The 15,468-nt window shown below is 44.3% G+C and overlaps 1 protein-coding gene across 1 annotated transcript in view; it reads left to right on the top strand.

Moving 5' to 3' along the window:
• Cad89D (cadherin 89D) overlaps positions 1-14,686 on the top strand; it is a 32,887-nt gene extending 18,201 nt beyond the window's left edge. The window contains exons 3-22 of the mRNA XM_089073748.1: positions 2,587-2,717; positions 2,793-2,948; positions 3,979-4,087; positions 4,454-4,656; positions 4,864-4,992; positions 5,319-6,279; positions 6,729-6,887; positions 7,194-7,371; positions 7,831-8,092; positions 8,201-8,501; positions 8,679-10,369; positions 10,781-10,993; positions 11,213-11,301; positions 11,364-11,447; positions 11,522-11,590; positions 11,884-12,087; positions 12,433-12,633; positions 13,083-13,247; positions 13,465-13,832; positions 13,976-14,686. Of these exons, the coding sequence (XP_088929874.1) occupies positions 2,587-2,717; positions 2,793-2,948; positions 3,979-4,087; positions 4,454-4,656; positions 4,864-4,992; positions 5,319-6,279; positions 6,729-6,887; positions 7,194-7,371; positions 7,831-8,092; positions 8,201-8,501; positions 8,679-10,369; positions 10,781-10,993; positions 11,213-11,301; positions 11,364-11,447; positions 11,522-11,590; positions 11,884-12,087; positions 12,433-12,633; positions 13,083-13,247; positions 13,465-13,832; positions 13,976-14,013 (5,711 nt within the window). The 3' untranslated portion in view covers positions 14,014-14,686. The remainder of the gene's footprint in view (positions 1-2,586; positions 2,718-2,792; positions 2,949-3,978; positions 4,088-4,453; positions 4,657-4,863; positions 4,993-5,318; positions 6,280-6,728; positions 6,888-7,193; positions 7,372-7,830; positions 8,093-8,200; positions 8,502-8,678; positions 10,370-10,780; positions 10,994-11,212; positions 11,302-11,363; positions 11,448-11,521; positions 11,591-11,883; positions 12,088-12,432; positions 12,634-13,082; positions 13,248-13,464; positions 13,833-13,975) is intronic.
• The last annotated feature ends 782 nt before the right edge of the window (positions 14,687-15,468 follow it).

The following is a 15,468-nucleotide window of genomic DNA, read 5'->3' as shown; positions in this document are numbered from 1 at the left end:
GGAGTATGTTACATTCACTGTGCGATAAGGTGAAAGTCTGACGTGATAAGTACAACGGCCACCTGCAGCACGATCTAAGTGAGCCGTCCGAGAGTGGCATTGCCTACAAAACGACGCGAGGGGATCGGCACGCTTGCCGTCCGCGCGTCGTCATGAAAGACCGAGCTTTAAAGCGGGATAACTAATGACGCCGGATTAACCCGCCGCGACATAAATAGGGCAGAATAACAATGCATCAAGTCCGAACTTACCTCCTTCGAGTGGATTGAGATTTATGGGATCGGGATGCGATAATGTTGCGCAAGAAACGATAACGCGAGTCGGCTTTTCTCGCATCCGACATACAGAGCGTGTCAAAAGCGTGTAAAATCGAGGAGTCGAGGAGTGACCAGGGCTTGTTACACATAATCTTTTAAATTTCATTTTAATATTTATTTTATTCTCATTTTATTTTAATTTTACCAGGTAAATAATTTGTATGATTGATATATTTTATGAGCATTTTTTTTTCTTTTTTTTTTTTTGTAAAAAGAGAGTTAATATTTAAGATAACAATAATTAAAAAAAAAAAATGAAATTTTTGAATTCGATAATAGAACAAGATCATTTGACAAGCGATGCGATTATTATTTTATTTTAGAACATAAAAAACACACTGTATATTTCGCTAATTGTGTGTTATCTACTGTGATTAACATTCTGTATATAGTGATAAAAATTTACAAAATATTTAAAGCAATACAGGAAGTTCTATATATACGTGGTTCATTTTACGCAACATCTTATCTGTGATGGCCTTATCTTTTGGTACATCCTGTACATTTCTGTGAGTCCTGTTCTTTTCTGTGAGATTGCGTACACAGAAAACGGGGAAGTGTTTACATCGCGCAATTGTCCAGCTCCAAAATAGCGGAGCGCCGTGCCGGAAAAAGCTCGCAGACGAGGATAAAATGGTGATCCGCACGTGGCGCGATTATAAGATAGCGAGAACTCCCGAAACGAATAGTCGATGTGCGACGTTTTTACGACGTCGGGGGAGATAAAGCTTCCGTTCGCGAGAGAGTTGTAAATGTATCTTAACAAAGAGAGAGAGAGAGAGAGAGAGAGAGAGAGAGAGAAAGAGCGCGGTGCGCGAGGCGCCCACAAATCGTTTCGAGAATCCGCGAATATCGCGCTCGGCCGGCGATGCACCGGCGATGCATCCTTCCTCGGCTCGATCTGATCAGCTGAGCGCGATCGCGAGCCCGGTCCCGAATAAATTGAGATAGAATCAAGGTACGGGCTTCCTTCACGTCGGTGCGAGATAACGGGGGGCGAGAGCGCGCGCGTCCCGCTATCGTCTCTCGATCTGTTCCCTTTCGCGGTTGGAAGCGACGTTTCCACTCTCGCTTCCAGATTACGCTGGATAATTAGTCGGTCGTGTTGGATTCAACGCGCGCGGACGCAACAATAGGCGTAAGATACCGGGGATCGTATTTACGGCCGTAGGCCGCGTACGCCGATTTCGAATGACGAAACGCGGACGTCAGATCTGGCAACGCGTCTTTATCTGAGGTGCAAAATGATGAAGTGATACCTCTCGTGACCCCGAATCACGCTCGCATCACTTGAAAAACGTTGTAAAAAAATATATACTTTAAATTAATGACGCTTAAAAGTAATAGATAGACATATCTCTCGGTTTAAATTGAGGATTGATTTTTCCTTGGGAAAAAGTGTATCGATAAAAATTGATAGTGTTTGAATTATAAGCCATTAGAGGATTATAAACATAAAATTTTATCGACCATTTGACAGTTTTTGCTAACAAGGGGATATTCCATGAGGTTCGTGTTACTGATCTTCCTGAGGTTTTACGTGCATAAAGTACTTATCGTGATATATATACTATGCAAACGAGAGAAGCTCCATTATTTATGTATTACGGAGAAATTTAATCGTAAGGAAAGTCTACATTTTGAAGTACTTATTTAGATATTTTATACTAAATAATGCACGCACGTAATAAATAAAATATTTACTGTTCTTAAATTTCCTCTAATACTGCTGCTCTCTTATTCTTTGCATCTATATATTATCTCTTTTTAGACATAAGTATTTGAAAGAGAGCTCTCTTATTTGCAATAGCGAGACATGATTACTAAGGAAATCCAAAATATTTTATTTTGTTGGTTGCATATATATATATATATATATATATATATATATATATATATATATATATCGATCTTTCCTTGTCATAAACTTCGAAGGTAAATTGAAGAGAAACACAAGGTCTGTCGACAAGTAGAAGGAAATTGATGCAAAACTGAGACAAACAACATTGTTTATGTCGTATTCGACACACGCGGCGATACCTTTTTACTTCGTGTCTAACGATAAAGAGGAATAAAAGTGGGAATAAAACTAACTCGATTACCCTCCACTTTGTTTGAAGGGTACATTCTTATTCCTGCGATGTGTAACTGTGCATTTCGCCAATTCCGCCCGCTGCATTTTAATTCCGGCATCCCGTGACTGCTCGCGCTCGCTTTTCAATCAATTTACGCATGCAAACTCAATGTCGTATTTCCCTGCACTCGTTAGGATGCCAGTTTTATCCTGTCGGGGAGTATCTGAAATTCGTCAGGGTGCCGGAGAATCTAGAAACAGGAACTGAAATTCTTTCGTTGGAGGCACATCCGAGAAATCGACTCGCCATTACGGCGGTCGACAAGGTACGCTGCGATCTCTTCACGTTAATTCCATTTATCCGAAATGATTTCAACGAAATAAATTTGTTGTTCGTGTAGGAGGAGGACGCCGGTTTCTTCGCTTACAAGGAAACGAACGAGACGCACGTTTCACTGATTCTGGCACAGTCTCTGGAGGATCTCGTAGACGCGGAATCGCCACGGAACCTGCTAAAATTTCGCGTCTCCTGCGACTCGGGCTCCGGTGACTCGTTGGTAAGACGTGAAATTGTATATCCTATACTTCATCGGTCGTCGACCCCCCCTCTCCCTACGCGGTTAAATCCGAAATACCAATCCTTGAGAATGCCGTCCGATAATTCAGCCCCGACGATTCCGCTCCGTGCGGATTTTATTACCGTGGACGCGTGTCGTTCGTTGCTCTCGTAAACCTTTTCACGTCGCACGCCTCGGTTTGGGCCCGGTCCGCGTGTAATCAGAGCGTGCGTGAACCGGTTCAATCCGAGAAACGGACGTATGAACGGGGTGAATTTACTAGTTTTTGCGCGTGGTAATAAGCGTTTATGTAACAACTCCCGCGCGCGGAATTCCGAGGCGGGTGAGAGCCGGGTGAACGCACACGCAACACGGCACCCGCCTAAATCGCCCCCTGAATGCCGACCTGGGAATTCTTCTCGTTAGCTCTTCGGTGCCCGTTGTTGTTTATCGGCACGTGAACACCGAGGGATGCAAATCGACGTTTCTCTCTCGGTCCACTTTTCGCTTTTTAATAATTCAGCGCCCGACTTCACTTGCTTTCGAAGATAGCTCGGCCGCGACGAGCGTAACGCGCGCGAGGAAACGGTCCGAAAGTGCCGATCAATAACGCGCCACGATCATGCCGTTTATCGGCGCACTATTTACCCGACTTGATTACCGATGATTACGGCTTTCGCGTGAACGCTCGCACGCCAGATCCGCCGCTTAACTCGCCATCGCATCGAATATGTACGCGCCTAAACGCCATTCCGTTGGCAGCTCACGGACCGTCGGACTACGAATACCATTTCCCCATTGATCCTTTTTCATTTCGTCAAACGCCGATAACATCGGTTTTACGATCCGCGCCGTAAAACGAGTCCTGAATTGTGTGCCGTCGCATAATTCAGCATGGATTAGCGGCGAAGAAAAAGAAGAGAGACAGAAAGAGAGAGAGAGAGAGAGAGAGAGAGAGAGAAAGAGAGAGAAGGAGGGGGAGGAATGAGGGCAGCTATCGAGTGACTTATGTTTTGCCGTTTATGCCCAGGTGTCATCGCATTTGTCGGTGACGGTCTACGTGGAGGACATAAACGATCACGCGCCACAATTTGTCGATGCGCCTTATCACGTAACGGTGGACGAGCTTACGCCAGTCGGTGAGATATTAGACCCAACAGCGATACCATAAATCGCACTTGCGCCGCACCTGAACGCTACATAATTAATATCCCCGGTTTTGCATGTGTCACGTAATCCACGATCGCGGAAATAAAATGTTACTTGACGCCGTTGAACGGTCCGCTGCACGTCGAACGCGTTTTTTTTTAGAATCTGACATTCTATATTATCCGGATACGTCTTTTTTTTTTTTTCTTTTCCCAAGACCGGCCGTGTAAATTCTCCCGATCGATATCAAATTTCAAATTCCGCCGCGAGATAGGGGAATAATTTTCTCCCGCCGTGTCGCCGTGTTCAAAAGGCGTTCTGACGCGCGGTATGAAGATTCGATAATGAAATCGCAGGTGTGACGATATTTCGCGGGATCCACGCGCTGGATGGCGACAAGCCGAACACGCCGAACAGCGACGTTTATTACGCCATCGTGAAGGGGAACGAGCAGGGCAAATTTTCCCTCGAGTCCGGACACAGAACCGCCCTAATACTCCGAAAGCCGGTCGACTACGACAGCGGAGATCGCGAGTTCACCTTGGTTATTACTGCGACCGTGAGTACAATATGACGTACCTGACAAGAGCTTTTCTTTCTGCGGCTTTACACAATCCTCTATTCTGTTGAATATGAAAAGTTAAATAACTGTTGCGTTTCTATGGCAGTGAACATATCGCAAGAAATTGCAACTCAGCGATGAATGGCAAACCGGATTGGTTTGCAATAGTTTATTCCTGCGTAACACATGACGCAATTTCTTTAGGATCGCGGTGTACCCGCCAGGAGTACGAACAGCACCGTCAAGATAACCGTCGTGGACAACGATGATCTCGATCCGAAATTCACGCGGGACATCTACAAGGCGAAAATTTATGAGTTTTATCCCATGCCGGTATGATTGTAACAATTATTATGATACATTTAATGTTTTAGTAATTATTCGATTATCTTCGAATGTATCACAATTATATTCAAAAAAATTACATTTAAATGAAATTTTTTTTAGAAATTTAATTGCGCCATATACCTAAAATATTTCTTAAGTTTGGTTTTTGGCGAAATATTTAAGATAATTTGGCGAGAGAAATTGACAAAATTCTATCTTTATTTTATCTGTATTTTATATATCTCGCAATGCTTCCCATCGTCGTATTTAGTATTCCCTTTAATATGATGTTATTAAATCCTGTAGTGTAATAAATTTTTTTTCTTTTGCAGGAGTACCCAATCTTTATGGAGATCAATTTCACCGATCCGATCCACGCGGCTGATCGCGATCGGGACATCAATGTGCCAGTACGATACGACATAATATCCGGTAACGAAAGAGGTTTCTTCCATCTCGATCCGAAAAACGGCTCGCTGTTTCTAAAACGCGCGATCGATCTTGACGCCGAGCGGAGCTTGCCGGGCAATACGTTTAATCTCCAGATTCACGCGTCGCAAGTGGACAATCCGTTGAAGATGACCGTCGCACGGGTCGAAGTGGAGGTGATGGACCTAAATGACAATTTGCCACAATTCGAGGTCGATTTGTACAACATTAGCATCGTGGAGAATCTACCGAATGGCTTCAGCGTGCTGCAGGTGATCGCGCGCGACAAGGATCAGGGTGAGAACGGGGAGTTTGATTATCAGCTGGAGGATCCAGCGGGCGCCTTTTCCGTGGATCGGGAATCCGGTTGGCTCACCGTAAAGGATCAGACGGTTCTGGACCGTGAGAAACGCGATCACCTGAAGATGAAGGTGTACGCTGTAGAGCACAGACCGAGCGTCGTCGTAACGAGCGAAGCTGGCTCGAAAGGATCTTCCGTAGACGTCGAGATTACCCTTCTCGACGCCAACGATAACAATCCCATCTTCGTGCCCGGCAATCTTTACGAGCTGGTGGCGAGGAGCGACGTGAAGGTCGGCACCGTGTTGGGTCAGGTGCACGCGGTGGACGACGACCTGGGTCCCAACGGATTGGTTCGCTATCGACTGCAGAAACCTGGCAACTCCACGCTTCGGAAACCGCCGTTCGCGGTGGATGAGAGCACGGGTCTGATCACGGTGTCGGAGAGCCCGATACTCGAGGGTAGACACGCGATTTTCGTGGAAGCGGCTGATCAGCCGGCGAATCCCAGCGAGAGAAGATTTTCTTTAGCGGTTGTCACGGTGGACGTCTTTCGTGCGGATGGTGAGGCGTCTGTATTAAATATTTTCGACAGTGTATTAGAAAATATTTAACGAATTTTACAAACGCTATTTCATTAAAATTAATAAATATAATAATGAACTTTTATTCAAAAGCTCATTGAAAATACGCGTCGTGCTCAAGTAGTTTGAAAATAGCTCTCTCTCTCTCTCTCTCTCTCTCTCTCTCTCTCTCTCTCTTTCTCTCTCGAAAAAAGTTTCAGAATAATTTGTATACAAACTTTTTACTACTTTCAACCTATTTGAACTTTTTAAATACAAATTATTATCAATTACTATTTCTTGAGAAATACAAATAGGTAATTTAAATAGTCGTTCAGGACTTTTTATCGGTATATTTATTATCGTCTAGTAGACACTCTCACTCGATAACTCTTATATTTTTTTTCTCGTTAATAAAAAAACGTTACCTGACATACTTTTGGGTTTTAGGTCCAAATTCGTGGAAACCAGATTTCGTCGGTGCACCCTACGAGTTCTGGGTCGGTGCGAATGTACCTGTGGGTACTAGCGTCGGGCAGATTCGTCTGAATGACGCCGTCAAAACTAATGACCTTATCTACGACCTTCTGCACGGTTACGAGGAAGGAGGTACGATATATATATATATATATATATATATATATATATATATATATATATACACGACAGAGACAGCGCGCGGCGCATTAATTAATCCACAACGCTCGTGAGAATTAAAAGCTACACACGTCGCGATTTCTTAACAGCCTAATAAACCCCTCACTTGTGCCGCGGCGGGGAGGGAGGGAGTATTCTCAGATGTGCCCCAATTTCAATACGCCGCCGCGGCCGGAAACGTGCGACGCGCAAAATGCCTATATTATTCATGCAAATGCGTAACATGTGCTGCATACATATACGATTTTGGGATTTCAGTTCCATTTGCCGTGGAGGAGCGCTCGGGTACAATAACGGTCGTGGAGGAGATCGAGCGCTTCGACCATTCCATATACGACTTCGAGGCGGTCGTCAGCGACGAGAGGGAACTGACGCTGATCACGAACGTTTCAATCCACGTGGTAGATCCAAATGACAACAGGGGTATCCTTACGAAGTGAGTGAGATCTCATAGCCGCCCGACTCGCCCCTAACGATCTCTCAAGACGAGGCGATTCGCCCGAGCGAGAATCAAACGCGACACGCGACACCCGTTCTCTTCCGGAATTCTTTCCTCTAATTGTTAGTTTCGTTTAGAAAGCCTCGCCTAATTAATTAAGTACGATCGGATTAAGCATCCATCGGATAAATGGCGTTGACGAATTATGATGCGCTACTGTTTGCGAACTGTATTGTTCCGCTATCTAGCCTCCGTGGGTGTCGCCATTAAGTAATATCTTACGCGAGTAAATTTGTGCCTGCCCCCGATGTGTCTCTCTCTCTCTCTCTCTCTCTCGCAAGATCGATACGCTAGATTTGCCGACTGACTTCGCCGAACGCGTCGAAAGGTCAAAGGTCTTGCGACTTGGATGGATACCATTTTGCTTATTCAAAAGTCGATGACCGTTGATTGCAGGGGAACGACCACCGCTCCTCTGGCTTTCCATGTGAAGGAGAATATTCCCGGCGCATTGATCGGCCAAGTGCTTCCGCAGAATGGCACAACGGCGGCTATGTCCGGCACTCAGTTCCTTATCGTCAATCAGCAGGACGTGCCCGATATCGCCATTATGGAGAACGGTTCTCTTTACGCTCCTCAAGGTTTGGATCGCGAGATAAGAGAGAACTACAGCATCACCGTGATAGCCGAGAGTTTACGCGGCGTGGGCGTGTTTCAGGTAAATTTATCATCCGTAAATCCGACGTAATGCTCTTATTATTCGATTATTTGCGTTTGCTCGCTGTCGCTTCAATCGTGGGATTTACGATCAAAAACAAACGCCCAGGTGCGAATCGTCGTGGACGACGAAAACGATCACGCGCCGGAATTCACGTTGCCCGCTTACGAAGGCCGGATTATGGAGAACAGTCCTGCGGGAACCGAAGTTACTCTGACAAATCCGATTGCGGCGAGCGATAAAGACGAAGGCGAAAATCGGGACTTCACGTTTGCGCTGCAGGGCGACGGTAGCGGTCTGTTCACGATCGATTCAATAACGGGTCGAGTGTACTTTGAAGGTATCGACGAGCCTCTGGACCGCGAGACAAGGTCGAGCTACGAATTTCAAGTTATCGCCACTGATAGCGGTAAGCCTTCAAATCGTATGTCAAACATTACAATGATATCTGTAGAATCGATAGTTCTTCCAATTAGTAGCTCTAGTTATAGTCATGTGTATTTTATGCATGATGAAATTTATGGAAATAACTTTTTGAAAATATAAATTCGTTCGAAAATAAATTCATGCATTTCTCACCTCGTAGGCGGACTGAAGTCGGAAAGTTCTCTGAAGATAACGGTGCTCGACGCGAACGACAATCCTCCGAAGTTCATTCGGATGATAGTCCTGCCGGATCAGGGAGTGCGAGTATCAAATAACCCGAGTGAGGATACATCTGCTGAGGTAGAGGATGAAGGAGATCAATTCGACAATCCGGTGGGCGGCGGGCGGCGCTCGCCGTTGCTGCTGGTGCCGGAAAACACGACGATCGGCGTGCCGATAATACGTCTGCTGGCGGACGACAAGGACGAGGGCGTGAATGCGGCAATAACGTACAGTCTAGGGAACGAGACGACTTCCAGCGGGGTTCGATCGCGCCGTTACGATGCCACCAGTCGTCGTTATTTCCATCTCGACCCGCGCACGGCTGAAATATCCGTGGCCCGGGGCTTACCGCCGGAAAAGGACATTCGGCTGTTCATCCTGGCGAGGGACCCCGACGGTCTCGCGGACAACATCACCGTCAGGATCCATGTGACGGACGTGAACGACCACGCGCCCGTCTTTGACAAGTCCTGGTACACCTTTGATGTGGCCGAGGGCAGTTACACCGATTATGCTGTCGGTACGGTGCAGGCGCTCGACGCCGATTTCGGTGAGAACGCCAATCTCAGCTACGAGCTGATAACTAGCCACGAGGACTCGAAACGAGCCGGCAACGCCTCGCGATCATTCGACGTGGACTCCTACGAGGGAATTATACGCGTGAGCGGGACTCTCGATCGAGAGAGAGCTACGACCCATCGTCTCCTCGTGATCGCTCACGATCAAGGCTCGCCGAGTCTGAGCTCCTCCGTGGAGGTAGAGATAAATGTATTGGATGTGAACGACAACGCACCGACGTTCCACGGCTACGATGAGCTAGAGGATGATCGGTTGCCGGTCTACCGGGTCTCCGTCCTGGAGAACAGTCCGATCGGCACGCAGATCGTCAAGATATACGCGAACGACAGCGATTTCGCTGGTAACGGGAACGGACTGATCCTGTTCGATCTGAATTATCAGAACGGCGCGGAGAAACAGTATTTCGCGGTGGACAGCAAGGAGGGCGTCATCACGACTATCGCCAAACTCGATTACGAGACCAAAAGTAATCATCGTTTGATCGTCACGGCGAGCGATCTCGGCTCGCCGGTAAGTTTGACCTCCTCGGCTGTGATTCTCGTTACGGTGTTGAACGTCGACGATGACGACGAGGAGGCGGACAACGAGGTGCATAAGATGCCAACCTTCCGGCATCGATATTACGAGATAGAAGTTGACGAGAACGCTTCCGTGCCGTTGTTGATTGCGCAACTCGATCTCACCGATGGTCACCATACGGATCACATAAGGTACAGCGTTGTGGCTGATGGTTCCGACAGTAGGGAGCATTTTTCCGTCGATCCTAAAAACGGTTCTCTCTACCTGATGACGGAGATCGATCGGGAGACCAGAGATCGGTACGAGGTGAAGGTCAGGGTCGATCGACTGAAGCTCGGCCGTGGCATGCCGGTTATGATCTATCCAGTCGTCGGTGAGAGGCTGAATGGATTGGCACCTAACGAAGCCAAAGTGGTCGTCAGAGTGAAGGACGTGAATGACAACGCGCCCAGATTCAAGACAAAGGACAGGCCCATCCTCGCCGCTATACCCACCACTGCTCATTACGGTTACGAGGTCGTCAAAGTGGAGGTACGTACGTTATGTACATACGCGCGTGGGCGCAACTCAAAGCTGGCTGGTTTTAATCCATTTTGGTTTTTACACCGCCGTTTTTACTCTCCCACCACGGCTCCTTCTCGTATTTGCCCTTGACATCTCTTCACCCTTTATTTAATTTTCTGAAGTGGCTTTTCACCGTAAATCCCTTTGCCCGTGTATATGGATCATTCCGTTAATTGCCGATGTGACTCGCTAATGGAACGAGTAATATCATTTGTAGTATTGTATCTGGAACAGAGCTTTCGTACCAGTCAGAAAATTTTTGTAATCGCGAAATTCAGATCGCGAAGTTCGATCGCGTCTCGCGAACGAAGGATTCGAAGCGCGGAAATCAGCTATCAGCTTTAAAATATCGGAATTTATTTGGACGCGCTTCCGCAGGCCGAGGATCCGGATCTGGGGATAAATGGTGAAATACGCTATCAAATTCTTGGCCGGGAGGACGCCCCGCGTTTCGCCATTGACCCACTTAGCGGTCAAGTGCGATCGGTGGCGAGTTTTGGCCGCGACGCCGGTCGCGTCTTCGGCTTCGACGTCAAGGCCACTGACAGACAGGGCGCCGAGAACGGGCGCAGCAGCATCGCCAACGTCTTCGTAAGTCCATATTTCCTGTATTTCTCACGCGGTGTATCTTAATTACTCGTCGTTAGAGATAGCGCCCGGGCTAATGAATTCCCCCGCGGGGGGAAAATGGGACGTTTCAAAAGACGGAAGCTCCCTCCCTCGCTCTCGTTTCACTCGGCGGAGACCAACCACCGTGACAGTTTATTCTGCAGTTCATCCGGCGTTATATCTCGCTTTTGAACTCCGCAGGTATACGTGTTGGACGATCAGAAACAAGTCGTCATGATCATGGGTCGGAAGCCTATCGAGATCGAGCCGGAGCTCGAGAACATTACTATGTAAGTTGTATCTTCGCGGTATCGTGGCGAGCATGGTAACATTTACGAATTGAATCTTTCAGCGCGTTGCAGAATGTCACCGGCTTAGACGTGCGAGTGAGAAAGCTGGAACCTCACATCGAAAAGAACTTGATCGACGGAGCCTCGTAAGTGATTCGTTTAATGTGCGGTATGATACAAATTGACAATCATATATTTTAAATTTTAAATTATTTTCCAGTACCGATATTTATTTATACGCGATCGACCCACATTTGAATGTTATAATAGACATGGAAACTTTGCACAGGTAAGCATCGTATTCTTATCTATTATAAATGATATTTTAAGTTTATTTTCTTTATTTATATCTCTGTATTGTAATAAATTGAAAGTTGATCTTTTTCAGCGATTTAACAGATTACTTTAAATAGATTATTGAAAATTTAATTGATATTTTATAAAGCTTGGATAAAGCAATTATTATTTTAATTAATTATTTTTGAACGTTTATCTATATAACAAAATATAAATATTTTTTTGTTTTTTGTTTGAATGCGTTAATTTTGAAGCTTCATATTATTTTTATACGTGATGTTTCAGTGTTTTTAATAACAAGAAGGCGGATATAAAACGCGAACTGGAGGAATATCACGTACTGGAAATTGCTGGGAACGCCCCACGTAAAAGTAGTCAACGTTACTTGTTGTCCACCCTCGAAGTGGGCGTTGTGGTGCTCGGCTGTGTCGTCTTCGTGGGCGCCCTTGTAACTGCCCTGTGTGTTACCTGTGTTCGTCGCAATAAACGGTACGCGGAATATGGTTTTGCTCGCTCGCCATCTCGCCTAAGGTCAACACAACGCTCATCTACGCTGCCATACTAACTTCTTGGATATGTTGGCTAGAGGGTTTTGCTATCTTCCTCTTTTTCTCTTATTCCTTCGCATACTGAGGAGTCAAATTATTTATCTATTAACACTCATTAACATATACTCTATCTAAATCCATGGCGCCGCTTAAACATGTAAGAAAGGATTCGTAAAATAACAGAACGGGGGATCGAGTCGTTTCGGTGTGTTCTTGTTGGTGTTGATTTTTCATCATCGTCACAAAATGCGTGCTCTGAATGGGAGTCTCGAATTCCATTCGTTAGTCGTAGACGACGAGACAAGGCCATGTTCTCGACAGTCGGCCCGGTCGGATTTGCTTTGACGGACCCTGCCGGCACTCTGCAAAAGCCACCACTCTTTCCCACTTTCGTCGATGGTCTCCATTACGATCCTGAACCCTTCTGCTCGGAGATGTCCAGGAGGCAGAGCATGTGCGAGCACGGCAATTGCGTCCGCTTTCACACGTAAGTCCGACCTGAAAATTATTATCAGACAATGAAGAAATTTTATGCGGCTTTTTCGTATTTATAATATTTTTTATGATATAAATGTGTCACATGTAAAAATATATATTGAATTTAATGCAATATTTTAATTGTAATTTTATGAATACTTATGACAACTTTATTATTGTTTCTTTTTTAATCTCAAAATTTACATCAACTTTCTTCATTATTGAATAAAATAGCATTTACCATATTTTCAGTTAAGTTCAGTTATTGTTTTAATACTAATATTGTTTTTAACTGAATTAAAAGTCTATCTTTTTAAAGACATGTAGGAACACAAAATTGAAGTGTGTTACGTAATTAAATCCAAAAGTTTGTGTCAACTCCTGCCTCTAAATTATGTAGTATCGGAAAATTTCTCAGTATCTTGCAACATCGACGCTATTGCCACGGGCTATTTTCAGGATGGGCGGAGGCGGAAAACACGCGGTGAGGTCGACGGGTACCTTGAAAGGTCTCGAGGCATCCGCGACATCCCTGCATTCCAGTGGTCAGGACTCTGGTATCGTGGCGCGCACCTCTTGCCATTGCAGTCACTCATCCAGTCCTTCCAGTGGCGAGAGTAGCAAGTAAGTTGGGTCTCTAAATACAGATTCTTGTCAGCCGAATCACGCCCGATAAAAGCACATTGCACACTTGAAAGATGTGCTTTAATTATAACATGAAATAATTTCGATTTGCATTCGTCTGCATAATGATTTTACTTTCAACCCTCCTCTTAACCCTCATGTTCATCATCCCCCTTCCCCTATGGTCTGTGCAAATTTTTCCTGTATTTTCTTTTAGCGGGTACGAAGATTCGCTCAAGTCTCTTCAGCGTCGCGAGAGGTGCAATGACGTCTCGCGTGGCAGCCATGACACCTCCAGTGTGGTCGGCAGACGTGCAAATCTGGCGGCGAAACGGCGACAGCGGTTCCACTCCTTCTCGAACGTCGAATCCGTTTACGCTCACGAGATGGCCATGCAGCGAGAACAGCAGCAGCAGCAGCAGCAGCAGCAGCACTGCTGCATCGGCACCGAGAAGAGACGGAAAGCGGAGCATCGCCGTTCTCATTCCGAGGCGGAAAATAATATCACCGAGACGGTGATACACGAACATCCGGGCACCGAGATATCGTTAGCGAGCTCCCTGCCAAACACATCGACTATTCATGGTAGGTTCAACGTCGACAGAAACTGTCGACATTTGGGATTTTGCAAAACAAAAAAAAAAAATGTCAAAAAGTCTCACGTGATCTATTCGACGTGATTGTTAATACAATTGAACAGATGATCAATTTGCAGGTACTATATCAAGAACCAGCCACATGCTCTACTAACGGCGTCGATTTATAAAAAGAGGAGGAATTTTTAAGGAGCAACGGGATCACAACGGCTGCAAATATTATAATATTATATATATAATTATATATATAATATATATAAAAATAAATAACCAACAAATATAATTATATATAATTTATATATAATTTCCTTTTTGTATAATTTTCTTTTACAAATTCACGTATAAATTATTGTTTGTAATTTTGCTCACACGGCGTGTCATCTCGTTGCCAAAGAGACTTGTACGTCGTCGAATCAGAAAATCACTCATTTCTGTAAATACACGGCACCGTCCTCGGTATTCGATCTTCTTTTCGAGATAGATTAAATAATGGCGCGGCGGCAGTTATTATTAAGGTTATTTATCACACTAATATCATAATGTGAGATGTACGCGTTTATGTATAATATTAATATATTGTATAATTATAATTATTGTATAACTATAATTTGTTGTAGATCATGTACAGATACATTTTGCGAATAAGTCTATTTTGATATTAGCTGACTTATTTAATATATGCGTAATATGTACGTTTTGTGTAAAATGTAACAAAGTGTAACATACTTGTAATTTATACCCTAATCTAGCTCTTATTAAACTACATGTAAAATGTTTAATATAGATAATAATTTTTCTTTGCTTTTATTTTAACCTAGATATTGGCCATTGACTCATTAATAGTTAACGTTCTATCGCTAGAACGAATATTTTATTACGAATGAAATTATTTTAAATAAATAATTTTTCTTCAATTTTTCAAAAGCGGCATATAATTTTTTAGTTGTAAGATTTCTAAAACCCGTTTATTTAAATATTTCGTGATTTTAGTATTATGGGAAATTTTTGGAAATTTTTTTAAATTTAATTAACATTTTTGAGCTATAATTATAACTTTTAATGGTGTGAAATAGCTGCTGCACATTCACAAGCGCAATCACGGCGTATCGTCATCAAGAGTGACCTTCGAAGACTCGTCAAGACGCCGATATCCCACAATTCCTCTCAAAGTCCTCTCTCCGACGTCTGAGGAATCTCTCTACTTAATTAAATCAGCGTGGGTGTTTTAATTACGATAAATCAAATTGCCGTGCAGGCGCATTATTAATCTCTCTTTAAAGAGGAGGAACATTAGTGTAAATTATTGATAACGCTCTCGGCGGAAGCAAAGTTGTTTTTGATTGTCTTTTTATTATCGAGTGCCGATGATGGACGATTGTCTATCCGTGCCCGTTTTTAAAACGACGCTGTAAAAATGTTCTTCCTTTGCCTTCCACGGCAAGAACAATAATCAATACCATCTACGATACGGAATAGACATTCTACTGCAAAAACGTCCTTCCTTAGCGATCACAATATCTCTTAACGTAATGACTTCGATTACTTTCACCAGGATAAATAATCAATAATTATTGTTGTAACTTTGCCAACGTAGATTTTTTTATCGTTTTGTATGAATCGTCATT

Source organism: Pogonomyrmex barbatus, unplaced genomic scaffold (genome assembly GCF_055798465.1).
Source record: "Pogonomyrmex barbatus isolate J1 unplaced genomic scaffold, ASM5579846v1 scaffold1, whole genome shotgun sequence".
Taxonomy (NCBI): domain Eukaryota; kingdom Metazoa; phylum Arthropoda; class Insecta; order Hymenoptera; family Formicidae; genus Pogonomyrmex; species Pogonomyrmex barbatus.
This window is presented reverse-complemented; position numbering and strand designations above follow the sequence as displayed.